This window comes from Nymphaea colorata, chromosome 5, assembly GCF_008831285.2.
Source record: "Nymphaea colorata isolate Beijing-Zhang1983 chromosome 5, ASM883128v2, whole genome shotgun sequence".
NCBI classification, from domain to species: Eukaryota; Viridiplantae; Streptophyta; class Magnoliopsida; order Nymphaeales; family Nymphaeaceae; genus Nymphaea; species Nymphaea colorata.
In genome coordinates, this window is record NC_045142.1 from 14762047 (window position 1) to 14778499 (window position 16453).

General features: G+C 37.1%; 1 protein-coding gene across 2 annotated transcripts in view; it reads right to left on the reverse strand.

The window, feature by feature from the left end:
- The window catches only part of LOC116254252 (6-phosphofructo-2-kinase/fructose-2,6-bisphosphatase), a 95474-nt gene that overhangs the window by 37458 nt on the left and 41563 nt on the right, over positions 1-16453 (reverse strand). For both annotated transcript variants that reach the window (XM_031629500.2, XM_031629497.2), the window contains exons 8-10: positions 8323-8421; positions 8201-8230; positions 6506-6559 (exon numbers count right to left, since the gene is read on the reverse strand). In XM_031629500.2, coding sequence (XP_031485360.1) covers positions 6506-6559; positions 8201-8230; positions 8323-8421 — 183 coding nt within the window. The remainder of the gene's footprint in view (positions 1-6505; positions 6560-8200; positions 8231-8322; positions 8422-16453) is intronic.

Sequence of the window (16453 nt, forward strand, 5' to 3'; positions counted from 1 at the left end):
TATCATGTGATGTGTGTCAGTTTGCGAAGCATGTTAGAGCTTCTTATCCAATTTCAAATAGTCGTTCTAATAAAGCTTTCTCCTTGGTTCATTCTGATGTGTGGGGGCCTTCGGGCATTCATTCTCGTGGTGGTTTTCAATACTTTATAACCTTTATAGATGATTATTCAAGATGTACCTTTGTGTATTTGTTGAAAGATCGTAGTGAGGTGCCTCACATTATTGAAACTTTCATCCTCCTAGTGGAAAACCAATATGGAAATTCTGTCAAGACTTTTCGGTCTGATAATGCTCGTGAATATCTGTGTCTCACTGTTGAAGAATTCTTTCGAAAGAGGGGGATTGTTCATGAGACATCCTGTAGTTATACCCCCTCAAAATGGGGTTGCTGAGAGGAAAAATCGTCAGTTGCTCAATGTCACCCGAGCCATACTGTTCCAAAGACATCTCCCAAAATACTATTGGGGTGATGCAATCCTTACTAGTGTCTACTTGATTAATCGCATGCCCAGTCGTGTGCTAAAGGGTCGTACTCCATACTCTATGCTTCCAGGGAGTAGTCAACCTTTTCATCTTCCTCCTCGAGTCTTTGGATGTGTGTGTTTCATACATAACCACAGCCCCAATGTGAAAAAACTTGATCCCAAATCTATTAAGGGCGTCTTTCTTGGGTATTCTTCCACTCAAAAAGGTTATAAATGTCTAGATCCTACCACTGGTCGTCTTCACATTACCAAAGATGTCACATTCTTGGAACATGTCTCCTATTTTGGTGAGAATTCTCTTCAGGGGGAGAAATTAATGTCTAAGGAAGAGTATTCTCCCACACAGAAAATTCAGTTTACAGACTTTATGGATTACAGGCGTGAAGAGAATCCTGTTGCCAAGGTGCTTGGCAAAGATGAAGATGGCAAAGATGAAGAGGGGACGACTACTGATGTACATGAACAGGAGAAGGAGGGAGAGCATCCTTTGGTGACAGAACAAGAGGGTAATCGTATGTTTGGACAGGTGTATTCCAGGAGAAGAGCTTGTACTGACAAGGTGATTGATGATGAGGAGGTTACACCGAATCCCAATCCTACTTCTTCCTTGGATGATCCAAGTCGTGTTCAGAAGCAAGATGTTGGAAAAGAAAAGGAGGATCTTCCTATTGCCTTGAGAAAGGGGGTCAGGTCATGTACCCAGCACCCTATTGGTAACTTCGTATCTTACTCTAGATTGAGCACTGACTATAAATGTTTTGTATCCTCCTTGGCTGTGGTTGTGATTCCCAGGAATGCTACAGAGGCTCAAGGTGACACTAAGTGGTCTCATGCAATGAAAGAAGAGATGGAAGCTTTAGACAGAAATCAGACATGGGAGGTGGTTGATATTCCTGAAGCAGCCCACTTGGTTGGGTCGAAGTGGGTCTACACTGTTAAGTACAAACCAGATGGTAGCATTGAAAGGTACAAAGCACGATTGGTGGCCAAGGGGTTCAGTCAGAAATATGGGATCGACTACTTAGAGACGTTTGCTCCTGTTGCAAAGATGAAGACTGTTAGAGTTATTATTTCATTGGCGGTGCTGAAGGGTTGGGAGATGTGCCAACTTGATGTAAAAAATGCCTTTCTCAATGGAGATCTCGAAGAGGAAGTGTACATGTGCATGCCACCAGGTTTTGAGAAGCCTGGAAAATGTTGTAAATTGAAGAAAGCTTTGTATGGGCTGAAACAGTCTCCCCGAGCATGGTTTGAACGGCTCAGACTTGTTATGAAGAAACATGGCTACAAACAAGGAAATGGAGATCATACCCTGTTTGTAAAGAGAAGAGAGAGTAAAGTTACTCTACTATTGGTTTATGTTGATGATATGATTGTTACAGGTGATGATAAGGAAGAGATAGCAAGATTAAAGGGTTTACTATCTACTGAATTCGATCTAAAAGATCTTGGTAAGCTGAAGTATTTTCTGGGTATTGAAATTGCTAGATCAGGTACAACTCTTGTACTTAGTCAAAGGAAGTATACCCTGGATCTACTAAAGGAGACAGGAAAACTGGGATGCAGACCAGCCTCTACTCCTATAGATGCTGGGCATAAACTTGGTAGCAAAGATGGAGAACTGTTGGGTGAAGAAGCTAAAGGGAGATATCAACGTCTAGTTGGCAAACTGATTTATCTCACTCTGACTAGACCTGATATCACATTTGCTGTAAATGTGATGAGCCAGTTCATGCATGCACCTACAGATATGCACTTGAAGGCTGTAGATAGAATTTTGTGCTACTTGAAGAAGAATCCCGGAAAGGGACTTCTATATGTGCAACAAAGATCCATTGAAGTTGAAGGGTATTCTGATGCAGACTGGGCAGGCTGTGTTGACACCAGAAGATCTACTTCAGGATACTGCGTCTACTTGGGGGGAAATTTGGTTGTTTGGAGAAGCAAGAGACAAGATGTGTGTTCCCGCTCGAGTGCAGAGGCTGAATATAGGGCTGTGGCTACTGGGGTATCAGAATTGTTATGGCTGAAGATCTTACTGACAGATATTGGAATAGAGATTGAAGGGCCTATGAGGATGTATTGTGATAATAAGTCTGCAATTAACTTGGCTAACAACCCGGTTCTTCATGATCGAACAAAGCATGTGGAGATCGACCGTCACTTCATCAGAGAAAGAATTGATGCTAAGGAATTAACGCTACCTTACATGAAGTCTGAAGACCAAACTGCTGATGTCCTAACCAAGGCCTTAAGTGTAACTCCATTTGAGAGAAATGTATCCAAGTTGGGCATGTTTAATATGTATGCCCAACTTGAGGGGGAGTGTTGACGGGTTTTGTTGTTCGGGTCCGGATCCGTACCCGATCCGGTTTGTCCTAATTAGGACTACTTATACTTCTGTAAACCCTAATCTTTAAGTTAATGAAGTGTTGAAGAGAGAGAGTGTCTGGAGGCTAGTGGGCACCAGACCTCCTCACCCGTGCTTTTTCTTCCCTCGAGTCGAGGGTTTTCCACGTTACATCTGTGTGCTTTCTTCTACTCTCGTGCACATTTTGTTTCTACAGCCATTAAGGCTCTTCTGGTTTTTTCATTTGTTTGTAGGAAATTCAGACCATGATCTTTTGCACTATTTTGAGGAAATTCATATCATGCTCAAGCAAACTCTAATATATCATTTGGTGCTTTTATGTTACAGTGGACATGTTTAATGGATTAAGATATGTTAAAGAGCGATATGAAAACTGCAAGTGACTTCTCAGGGAGTATCTCGCTTTTTGGTTCTGGAGCGCTGCTCCAACAACTCTGCTCTTGGCAACATAAATTTGTAGACATTTTATCTTCCATCTACAAGACTACAACATACATACCCAAGGTTCTTCTCAAACTAGTGTAATTGTTTCAATAAAATGGTTTAGAAAAATGATAATTTTGGGTCGTCACAGTCTTTGTTGGGACTGAGCACGGACTGACAGTAAACTTGGAAATATAGTTATTGTTGAAACAGTAAAAACATGAGAAATAAAGATCGAACACGGATGTAACATGGAAAACCCTCAACGAGAGGGAAAAAACCACGGGTGAGGAGGTCTAGTACCCACTAGCCGCCAGACTCACTCTCTCTTAGAACTTCATTAACTCGCAAGATTAGGGTTTACAATGATATAAGTACTCCCCAAACCAGAGCTCACTGGATCGGGTCCAGACCCAAACCCGAATACTGAAAACCTTCAACAGTTATAAAAGTACATCAAACCAACTCAAGGCAAAATCACTCACAAGATCCACAAGAAACACAAGGAGCACAGTGCACACAAAGGCATAGCAAAAATAGCTATAAATCCTTCAATCAGTGATAGACAAAGTGCTTTAATGAAGCATAATTTATGAGGAACAGAAGTCCCAACTTATAGAGAGAAGGTGCAGCTTCTCTTAGCAGTTGCAAGCTATCCAACAGCTATAAATCTACCCATTGGATCCTCTAGTGACTAGAAGAAGCCAGCTCACAAACACAAAAAAAATAAAAGATAAAGAAATACATTTACAAAAAGCTGCAAAAAGTACACAAACGAGAAAATATATAGAATACAACAATATATATATATATATATAATTTTAGAACTCCCCTATACAGGGTGACAATCAAAGTTTGTTAAGAAGAAACAAAAATCTAGGTTTACCTTATGTCTTAGTGAAGAAATAAGCTCAATTTGGAATTCTGAAGAACATGTGGCAATCATATGTTCTTTTTATGAAATTTTTCATGAGCATAGTGAAAATCCATTTCAATATATTTGGTTCTCTCGTAAATATGAAATTGATGATTATACAGATTCATTTTTGTTATTACGACACCACTTGGTCGGCTTTGGAGATGTTCACCCATGTCTTTCAGATGTCTTTTCACCCAAACAATCCCCCTAACTGTGGTTGCTATTGCACAACACTCGGCATCAGTGGAGGAGAGACAAACTTTCTGTTGCTTTTTCCCAATATAAGGTATTAATTTAAAGGATCACACTAAAACACACACATGCCTGTAGTAGATTGTTGGTTATTGGACGCTCATAATTCTTGTTGCAGAAGATGGAGAAAAGAGAGGGAACAAAAGAGAACGAGAGAAAGAGAGAGAGAGAGAGAGTGAGAATAAACTATCGTGCCTTCATTGCTAACCCTAATCTCTTATTTAAAGAGAGAATAGGGGTCGACTAGAGTCTTTACACAAGAGAGACAGATAAAGATATAAATGACTAAAGAAGACTCTAACTTTTAAATAATAAGAAAACTACCACACTTAAATATAAACTTTCTACTTTCAATACTCCCCCTCAAGTTGGAGCATAGATATCACTCATGTTCAGCTTGTTACAACATCTAGAGAAATCACCAATAGGAAAAGCCTTAGTAAACATATCTGCCACCTGATCTTCAGAAGCTACATGAACTGTAGACACAACACCTCTTTGTATAAGATCCCAAACATAATGACAATCGACCTTATGTGTTTTGTTCTCTCATGAAATACTAGATTATTTGCAATATAGGTGGCAGCCTTGTTATCACAGTACATTTTCATAGGAAGAGGAACCTAAATACTCATATTTGTTAGCATAGACTTAACCCAAGTCATCTCAGTAGTCGTTTGAGCCATTGCTCTATATTCAGATTCTGCACTTAATCTCGAAACTACATTTTGTTTCTTGCTTCTCCATGATATTAGGTTGCCCCAACAAAGATACAGAAGTCTGTGGTAGATTTTCTGTCATCAACAGACTCTGCATAGTCAGCATCACTGTAAGCAACAATTTCTAGAGATTCACCTTTCTTGAAAAGGAGGCCCCTGCCCGGGGATGACTTTAGATATTTCAAAACCATCAATGCAGTATCCCAATGGACTTTTCTAGGTTTTTCCATAAATTGACTTAGTTTCTCAACAACAAAGCTAATGTCTGGGCTACATAATTTTCTATGTAATTTATTTGTTTATGTTGATGTATATTTTCTATGTAATTTATTTGTTTATGTTGATGTATATTCTTTATTTTGATACATATTTTCTAGTATTTCTTATTTTATATATATATATATATATATACGGCCGTACCCCCGCACCCAAGTTTAAAATGGTCAGTACCCGTACCCGCACCAATACCCGCACCGGCACCCGTACCTATGTGACATAGCCCGGCAAGCTTTGCAGTAGATATGACATGAATAACATGGGCTATATCTGAAGCATGTTAAAATTGCCTGATGATGTGAACACATCATCATGTTTTAATAAGGACATAAATGAATATAAATAATTTGACTTAACTTTAAAACTTTAAAGCAAAAATAACACAAAAAATGCACTCAAAACGTTAAAAAAATGCGTTATTTTGTGCTTTTTAAAAAAAAAACAAAGTAGAAAAGATGGTTTTTTCATTTTAATTCTTTTTAACACAAATATCAGGTTTTTTTCAAAAAAGAAGCAATATTGGTGACACCATTCAATATTGTGACCTCACTTCTAGCTCATATGACCATTATTCTCCTTGTATTTATGTCATTGCATTAGCTTGACCGATTGCATTTTTACATCATGAAGACCACTTCCGATTCATGTCATCCTAATAAATTAATAATACACCATCAAGTCCTAATCTTGCAAGTGCAGCAAATGAAAAGAAAAAAAAGCTACAGATACTGATAGCAAAATTTCTTCCTTGCAAAGAAAATTTTGGTTAAGCAACTAAAGCAACCATAGGATTGATCCATGATTATCATATTGCCCATTAGATCCAATGCAGGAATGGAGTAAAATATGTTTAAATTAGAAAGATCAGCTACCGTTTTACTAGACATAAACTATGAATGACTAAGCAGCAACCAAAGCCAATATTTCACATTCTTTATGAGCATATACCCTTTAGCAATGATCATATTTATCTCAACCACTAGAACCATTTATCAAACTGCCATTGAAATTTGGTGAAATGAGAGGAGAGAGAAGGGCTTTAGAAGCTTGTAATTGATACCTCATTCCGGGCCTCTATCCCTTCGGGGTTGTCTCCTCGAAAAAAATCAGCCGACTGCAGTTAAGGATATAAGGACCTATTAAAAATCATCAGCATTAACTAAAACAACATTTAATAACCATTTTTTTCAACTTCCAAAAGGAAGAACCATTTACAGGCCTTAACATTAACATCAAAAGTTTATCATATCCAGTGCATGTACTTACGAATTACGATTGTTAGCTGGTACAGCATCTTTGTAAGAGATTTCAGTCCAATGACATACAATTTTATATGCATGCAGAATGAAGAACTTGTGCATGATTGAATGCTAAATGTGAAAGTTAAGCTCAACATAATATCGGTAATGAGGAAAGAAATCAGTAGCTACCTATAGGTCATTAACATGGAGCTCTAGTGAGACATGAATTTTTCATTTTAATTTCTACCATGTGGTCAGAGATGTCTATTTGAGGATTTATGGCACTACTTGCTTGAAATAAAAGGGTTAAACTGCTACAAGGGTCCCATATGAGTCCCCTGGAAAGTAGAGCAGGGAAACCATGAAAAATATCGAGTGTTCTGAGTTTTTGTAAACTTAAGGCTGCCTGTAGGAAAATGCAATGCAATGTTTGCAAAATGCAACAAACGAAGGTGCACAGAAGAGAGAATACAATGCCTTAGTACACACTTCCTGTTTAATTATGGTAAACTATAAGATTTTTGACACACTGCCTTAGTGCACTTGTTGTCGAAAGCCATGATAGGCTTTTTGAGTTAATATATCTTGAGTGATAAGTTCTTTGTTCTTGGGCTGCTTTTGGCCTGTTGATGAGTTTTACAGTGAGATTAGTCCACAGAGAGAGCACTGTAAAGGGCTATAAGATAGGAACTTGTGAGTTTTACTGTAATGATTAAACTACCATTAAAATGGATATAGATCCAGTGTATCATAAGAAGACCAAATATATTGCACCTACAATGAAGAAAGTGAAGCTAAAAAGTTTTCTGTCATTCATTTATAAAAACTTCCAGTTAGTTAACAATCTCACCATCCCCATGAACGAACCAGGCCTCCAAGAAATGTTGGCAAGTCAGGGATAAAGGCGTCACATAAGCAATGTATACATGGGCCTTTTTTCGTTTTCTCCTGAACATGTCTTCCATTATGGTCAGGACCATCTTAGCTCTGATTTCAAACTGCCTATTGTCATTGATTGAGGAAAGGGTATGGACTATCCTGCTACACTCGTTCTCTTATTTAACTTGCTTCTCATTACTTCATTTGCTCTATAGGATATCATAACAACTAATACAGCGTAGTTGTAACTTATAAACAAACATAATAAACATTTGGTTTTTCATTTGGAAATTTGTTTTTCTCACAATGTACTTCTATTTTAGATGTATGATACTTCTGATACAATGCTTTTATCTGTAATTGTGTCAGAGTACATCAGGCACCTAATTAAAGTGACTGTCTGAAGACACAATTTCCATTCATCCTGACTCTTTAAGAATTGTATAGGAAAGAAATAAAATGGCATGTAATTGCCTTTAGCCATGCAATATTTACATGTGATGGATAAAAAAAATTGATGCTTACAGTGAAATAAACTGCTAATTGATGAATTTTTCAAGTTGTGACTGCATAGAAACATATAACTAATCTAGAACCATTTCATGGCAATGAAAAGTAAAACAATAAGAGCTTACTTGATTTGCTCCATGCTTGAGACGCCGGTACTATTGACGAGCCAACAGAAAAAAGAAAATAATCAGTAAGAACCATGTAACATTTTGAGGACATGTAGAAATAAAATTGTTAACCAAATCACCTTGCCAACATTGAAATGCTTGGTTTCATGACCTAACCAACGAAGGTACCTAGTAAGCTTCGCTGCTGTAAAGGTCTTTCCACGTGCTGGTAACCCAACCTATACACAATAAAAAGTTTATGTTACCATTCATTTGGAACTGAGCAAACCAATGATCCCACCCAACCTATCCAAATTTCAACCACTCAAGAACATACATAATGTTTAACAGATAACTTCGGAAATGCTTCATGTTCAGTAAGGTCAAAAGACTCAAAACCATAGCTAGACACCTCTGAATATCAAAAGACTTTTATAGCAGAAGAGAAAAGTTTGTTCATTCATTATGCATTAATAATTGCACATTTAGAGAACAGATGGCCTTTAGAGCAGAACAAACTATTATGACACCAACCAGAGGCTGTACTTATGGTCCCGATTGGACAAAATAGCTTAGACCTGCTTGAATCTAGAAGCTGTCACATGGGTACCTTTATTTGGATGAGGTACTCGTGTCGACATGGGTGCAACACAGGTACAGGTACAAGTATGCCCTTGGATACAGCCTGGGCACAGTCAAACCTATATTGGGTGTGGTCAATGCACCCATGGCCATATCCATCCCTTTTTGGACTCGGTCAAAGTTGACTAAGTCCATTTTTGTCCTCATGGTGTACTGTGTACACATGAAAAAATAGCTACTGACTGGCCATTGAGCATGTTTTGCTGTAGGAGAAGCATCGTATCAGCCTTCACACCCATTTCAAGACAACCCAACAAGTTACTGAGCCCAATGACGTCTTCAAAAGGAAAGTGCCCAGCATTAGCCTTTGAAACAGAGAGACCTCAAATATAATTGAGCAAAGAAGAGATTGCACAGTCTCAGCATACTGATACAATCTATTTCATTTATAGTCACCCCCATGAGCAGAGCACTACTCATGTCAAAACATAGGGGTTGTTTATTGGCTATTCACTCTTATGATGAACCTTTCTCCTATCTTGAGGCCAAGACCCATCAACATCGGATAGAAGCTATGAGCAATGACCTTAGAGTCCTTGGAAACAATAAAACTTAAGGAATTGGTTCTCTTCCTACAAGAAAAAAGACAACAGGACGTAGATGAGTACATAGAGTTAAAACTAGAAGTGATGGATCACTTGCAAGCTCTGTGACACGGGTACTCCTCCTAAGGAAGAGTACCCGCATGGTACAGGTACGACACGGGTACGGGTAAGGCCCTGGGTACGGCAGGGTACTGCGTTGACCTCACCGGGTGCAGTCAACGCACCCAAGGTCATTTTTGACCTTTTTCAGACTCGGTCAAAGTTGACTGAGTCCAAATTTGTCCGATTTTAATGTTAACGATTTTGCATTTTAACTTTTTAAACCATTTTAACGTTAAAATTTTCGAAACCCTCATTTTAGTGTCCCACTTCCCTCTTTTTTCTTCATTCTTGCTTCATAGTGTTGGGATTCGTTTTTTGCTTCGCTAGCTCCTTTAACTTGTTCTGTAAAATTTTATGTTGTTCTTTTGTTTGTGCTTATGCTCCTATACACGCGTGATTTTCTTCGGCCTCAGTTGAGCTGTAAATTTGCGACTGAGGAGAATGAGAATCAAGAATGATAAATTTTGGATTATGATTTATGAATATGTTATTCTGTTTGTAATTTTTTGATATATATATATGTGCGAATATGTTATTCTATTTGAAATTTTGTGACACATATATGTATATGTGCATGTGTATGTACGGCCGTACCCCCGCACCCAAGTTTTTTAAAAATGGTCTGTACCCGTATCCGCACCGGCACCAGTACCTATGTGACATAGCTTGCAAGGTATAAAGCTAGATTAGTTGCTAAGGAGTATGTTCAAGAATATGACAAAACCTTTGATCATGTTCCTCGAATGACATCAGTTAGGACCCTAATGGTCGTAACCGCCATCAAGTATCATTTAAATGACTCAACTCGTAGCAACAAGATACACATAGACTTATAAAGTGGACTTCTTTGAGACTTCTTTTCTTGTTGGCTGACTTGGCACTATTAGACCGGTGCAAAGCATTTTGGATGGAGTATGTCCCAACTTGATGTCAAAAATGTTTTTTTATATGGTGACCAAACAAAAACTGTAACATACTGCTTCTTGGCATAAAAAACAATTCATGACTTACAGCTTTAGCCCAAACCGCACACCGCTTTGTTGTATCATGAAACTTAATAATGATCTAGGCTAGGCCGTGGGACCCAGCTAGCCTTAGTCGGCCATGATTATTAGTAGATCTTGGTCGGCTACGATCCAGCTTTGGTTAGACCACCTTGGCCGTGCCCAAGGTTGAGATGAAGTCGGGCGAGCGATTAACCACACGGAGTTTTAAGTTAAGATTCATTAATCATAATACATAATTAGATTAATCACATGTTTACAGATTCCTTAGATTAGCCAAGTTGAGATTTAGCGGCTTGAATTAATTCGCAAGATTAAGCAAATGGTTTAAGTTAAATTAGTTCCATTTGATTCTTTGAATACATGTTTATGCATACATGCATGTTATTTAGTTATATCTGATATTGGAATTACACACCACACTCATATAGGAACTCGAGCTGTGTTGATGATACAGACGCATAATTGAGTTTTAAAGTGAGTTGTTTAATGATAAACATATGCTTTAGCTCTAAAATGAACGTAATTGAAAATGTAAGCCAGGTAGTGATGATAGAGGTGAAAGTATGTTCTTGCATTGAATTGATTGAGCATGATGGTTGTTTATTTACTTTACACAATGTTTGCTCATGGCCTGAGTTATCATTTTGATGTGGGCAATGGCCTAAGGGTCACTTTTATATTTCTGGGTTGATGGTCTAAAGGGAAAGTCTAAGAGTGGCACAGTATATCGAAAATAAAAAGTCTGAGATCGGCACATGATGCGACTATAAAGAGTCAAACCCAATTGTAAAACATAAAATGGGTCAGGTTGGGTGGCGCAGGGGTCTGGGGACCCGTGAGCAGAACCTATCCTGAATGCAGGGATTGATAAGTTTTATATTTCTGGGTTGATGGTCTAAAGGGAAAGTCTAAGAGTGGCACAGTATATCGAAAATAAAAAGTCTGAGATCGGCACATGATGCGACTATAAAGAGTCAAACCCAATTATAAAACATAAAATGGGTCAGGTTGGGTGGCGCAGGGGTCTGGGGATCCGTGAGCAGAACCTATCCTGGATGCAGGGATTGATAAAGTGCTCCTTCCCCAGGTTACTTGGAAGAGCACATCCCCATTGTGAGGTAGCGAGAGAGGAATGCAGTTACTGTAGTAATGCAGTTGAGCTCAACAAGATGTGAGTCATGCCAGTGGTTACCCCAAATTATGCCAATATTCCAAATGACTCAATGTTTGAGACCGTAAGTTGCACAATGATCTGCCCTAAATACGCCAACGAAATGGGTGGCATCATATGATTTTACTCAAGCGGGTGTGTATGTATGCATCATAAAAATTCATGACATTCTGAATTGTCTATTTATTTATTTATTCATTTACTCATTCGTTCATTTATCTACTTTCTCTATTGTCACCGATGTGATTGGTTTTTGTGCGACTCAAATTCAATCTACTTTGTTGGGATGCCGAAGAAATCGGCAAGCCAAACTTAGTGAACCTTTTGAACTACGATTCGAGTATTATAACCAGTGCTAGAGTGATCTTATATCCAGCGTTGATACTCACTATAACTTTAACAGTCAATACAATACACAAACTTTACACTCAAATGATACATTAGAGACCTTGTTATGATTTTCATTGTACTCAGCAGCTGCCTCCATTAGGTTCTCACTATGTAACAGATGATGCTCGTTGATTGGGTGGCTAAAAGGATGGGGGATTGCTGGGAAGAAATGCGACAATGTCATGTACACTTCCTCTATGCACTTTTGTTTGTACATACTTGTACAACTTTATAGTTGTTTGAAACTAAGACTTGCGAGTTGTGGCTCTCCGACATATGCATAAAAGTAATGTTTTTATTAATAGGTGTTTTTCATTAGCAACATTAACTGCTAGGATAGATTGTGTCGTGCGCTAATTACACAACAAGTTATATGTACACAATAGATAGATCGGGCCTACGCCAACTAAGTAGGTGTGTGATTATTTTGCTTCCACTACACACCAAACAAAAAAAAATATCTCTATTTCCTTTTCATGTTTAGTTGTGTATAACGTTCGAGCGTTACAAAAACAGTATACATGCACCAACCCCATGAATTTGGGAGACAAAGCGAGTGTGGATTATGTTGATGATATATCATATTGATTGGTGACAATGAACAGGAAATTTCAAATACAAAGAAAATATTTGTAGAAGAAATTTGTCACCAAAGATCTTGGCCCTTCAGATATTTTTTAGGAATTGAAGTAGCCAGTAAAAATGAAGCTATGATCCTCTCACAATGAAAGTATGTTTCGATTTATTACATGAGACAAGTATGCTCAATGCCAAACTGTCTCGTATTCCCATGAACCCACGATTGTTTTTGCACGATGATCAATCAGATCCTATGGATAACAAAACATACAGATCTTTGATTGGGAAACTCTTTTATGTGACTGTGACAAGGCCAGATCTTGTGTTGAGCAAGAGCATAGAGCTATGGCTCAAACACTTGCAGAAATGACTTGGATAAAAGCTATGTTTATCAGTATAGTAGTTCATGTGAAAATTCCCATGAAGATGAGGTGCAACAACAAGGCGGCCACCTATATTATCAACAATCATGTATTTCATTACAGGAACAAGCATATCGAGGTCAATTATCATTATATGTGACATAATTCAAATAAGAATTACATTAACTATTCATGTGTCTTCAAAGCACCAAGCAGCTGACGTGTTCACCAAGTTTCGTTTCATTACTGATTCCACAAGATGTTGTAACAAGCTAAGCATGATTGACGTCTATGCTCTAGCTGGAAGAGAAGTGTTGCAAGTTAATGTAGTGGAGGAGTTTTTTAGTAAACATCTAAGTTGTGGGTTTATTAGAGTTAACATGGGAGGTAGTCTAAGATCTTTTATAATTTTTCTTGGACTGAATGTGCAATTTTTTCTGCTGCCCCCAAATCCTTATTATAAATGGGATTAGGGTTAATGAGAATTAACACTCTCTTTGTCTCTCAAGCTCATCTCAACAAAGCTAAAAATGATCTAATCATTGAACATTAGATTTTTTACAAGTTCTTAATTACACGCTTAAAATGCCATATATATATATATATATATATATATATATATATATATATATATATATATATATATATATATATATATATATATATATATATATATATATATATATATATATAATCAAACATCACTAATGCTCCTAAGAGAATTGTTTTTTAGCAACAGACTTGTAACTTTTAGCCACCAAGCAACATCCAGCATATATATATATATATATATATATATATATATTATATGCTTGCACTTTTACTTTTTTATGTAGTTCCCTATGTATATTATTATACGTGTTGACTATTGCTAATGGCTTCTAGCCATTAGAGACTGGCAAACCACTTGTCCTCTCTCCTCTTTGCTACAAAGGGGCTTAACTGGTCTCCCCACCCATCTTATTTCCCACAAAAAGACTTAAGTACCATTTCCATGCTACCCCTGCCATGGTAATTTGTCTCCTTCCCAGTTGTGGATCATTATGCATTTTCTATGACACCAAAAGACTATTTTATCGAAATGAGATCCAAATTCCATGGTCTCAATTGTTCTTGCTGCACATGGCTCCACTCTTGATGCTGAAATGTTTAAATTTTGGTAAACGTCTTGAAAGCTCTAAAGAATTTTTCAATACAAAATATTAGATATATTCCGAACTTGAATATTCCTTCCGTTAGGTTAGGTATCTTGTTCTCATAAAAAGGTTACTAGGTGCAGGATTGTCGATCCAGGGGACTTAATGGGGAAAGACATAGAAGAGATCTTTACTAAATGAACTACTTGGATATCACGTATAAAGCATTTCTGAAATTTTGTAAATCAGGAAGAAATTGGTACCAAAAGTTTGGCCATCCTAATGTGAACTAGATATGTGAACCAGCTTTCATATCTAGCTTTAGTCGAATATCTATCCCGAGAATTTTGTACGTCAAGATTGTATTCATAGAAACATGAAAAGACCTTGCTTCAACAATAGAGAATTTTTACCAAAGAGCCTATTCCGATGTTGGAGCCCCAATTCTATTATGTTAAGAGAAGGTTTATCTTACTATGTTATCTTTATAGATGATTACACTATATATTGTTGAACCTACTTCCTTATACCTAAGTCTTGAGTTTTTTAATTCTTAAACTCATTCACAACATTGTCAAAAAAATCAATTTAGTTCAATCAAACTATGAAATTCCTAGAAATCAGTTCAGAAGAGAATATTCATCAAAGGAACTATGAAAACTATTTATAAGCACAAAGAATCTTTCATACAATATCATGTCCTTATACCCTCAACAAAATGGTGTGATCAAAAAAGTCATCTTCGTGCTACATAAACCACAATAATTTTGCTTATATCAAAAGATATCTCCTAAGAAAACATTTTAGGCCAAAGTTGCTTGCTAAAAATGTTTTCATCTTATTGGAAGACCACCTCATCTTATCTCACATGGGTGTGCTTGAACAGGTGCTGCACCTGTGGTCAACCTGATGCTGGTGTTGGTGTTGGTGTTGGTGTCGATGTTTCTTCGAAATAGCACATCTAGTGCGGTAAGTGGAACTAGGCCAAAACTGACCACTAAATGTGCACTTGACTGGACTAGTGCTAATACAAACAGCTTAGCACTTAAGTGTAAATATAGATAAATAAGGCTATTAAACTACACAACATAGTATAAATATACACCTGCACCTACATATTTTTTGAAATTTGATGTTTCCCACACCCGCATTCGTACCTGCACCAACACCCACACCCATGTGACATAGCCCTCATCCTTTGGAAAATACTTCTCCTTCTCAAAACTCTACAAAATGGAGTCTATTACAAAAGGGCTAAGAACGCTTTATTATTGTAGTTCCATTTTTGCTAACAAGCATGAAAAAATTTCATCGAAATCAATAGTGTGCTTTTCTATGGTATCTCGACAAGAAAAATGGTATGGATGATATAATTTCAAAGCTAATGAATTATGTGTATCAAGAAACATATATTTTATTGAAAATGAAAAAGGAACTAATGAAACCAAAGAAGATCCTTCTTATTCTTTCTCAATGTTGGTATCTAAATATGATGGCTTTTTGGATAGTAATGCTAATGGTAATGAATGTGAGACGACTCTTATTCATAATCATGCACATCTTACCAATGTTCAAGGAAGAAGTTGTTAGAATCACCATAACTTACAAAGAGAAAATATTCAAAGCAATGTTGTAAAATGCATATCATTAGACCAATGGATGCACTGTATTGTAATGAGTCATAACCTTATTGTAATGTATGGTAATTTTATTCATTAAAAAAATCACAAAAAAAAAGAGAAAAATAAAGAAAAATAGTTCTCTATAAAAAAAATGTCAGACATGAATACAGGCTTATAACAATGAACATTTATCAATTAACAGAATATAATCATAACATCATAAACCATACACATTAAAAATAAGTTCAAAGTGTTAAACATCCAAAGATCAAATTGTTCATCTTCATTTTCATTCTCATTCTCATCTTCTTCATTTTAATCATCATTTGCAATCGCATCATCGTCTTTAAACTCGATATCTTCGTCATTGTGTGTAAGAATCTTCAGAAGTTCGTGTCTCTCCGGATGAAAACAAGAATGATTGAGAATAGAGGATAGAAAAGAAGTTGATGGAAGCAAAGGTGCAGTCGGCGCTAAGTGGCCCTGCAATCCTAAATCACTATTATAACATTAACCTAATCTGATTACAACAGACCCGATTCCATGCGTACAAATTTAACATTGTGTACAGGCTCTCCTTCATCAACATCCTATACTCCTTCAATAACCTCATAAATATTGTGGCCAATTCTTCCTCAACCTAGGAATCCAGCACATCATGGTTCTCCAAGCTGTTAGGATAAAACTAAGATCTATGTTTTCTTGCTAATGCTTT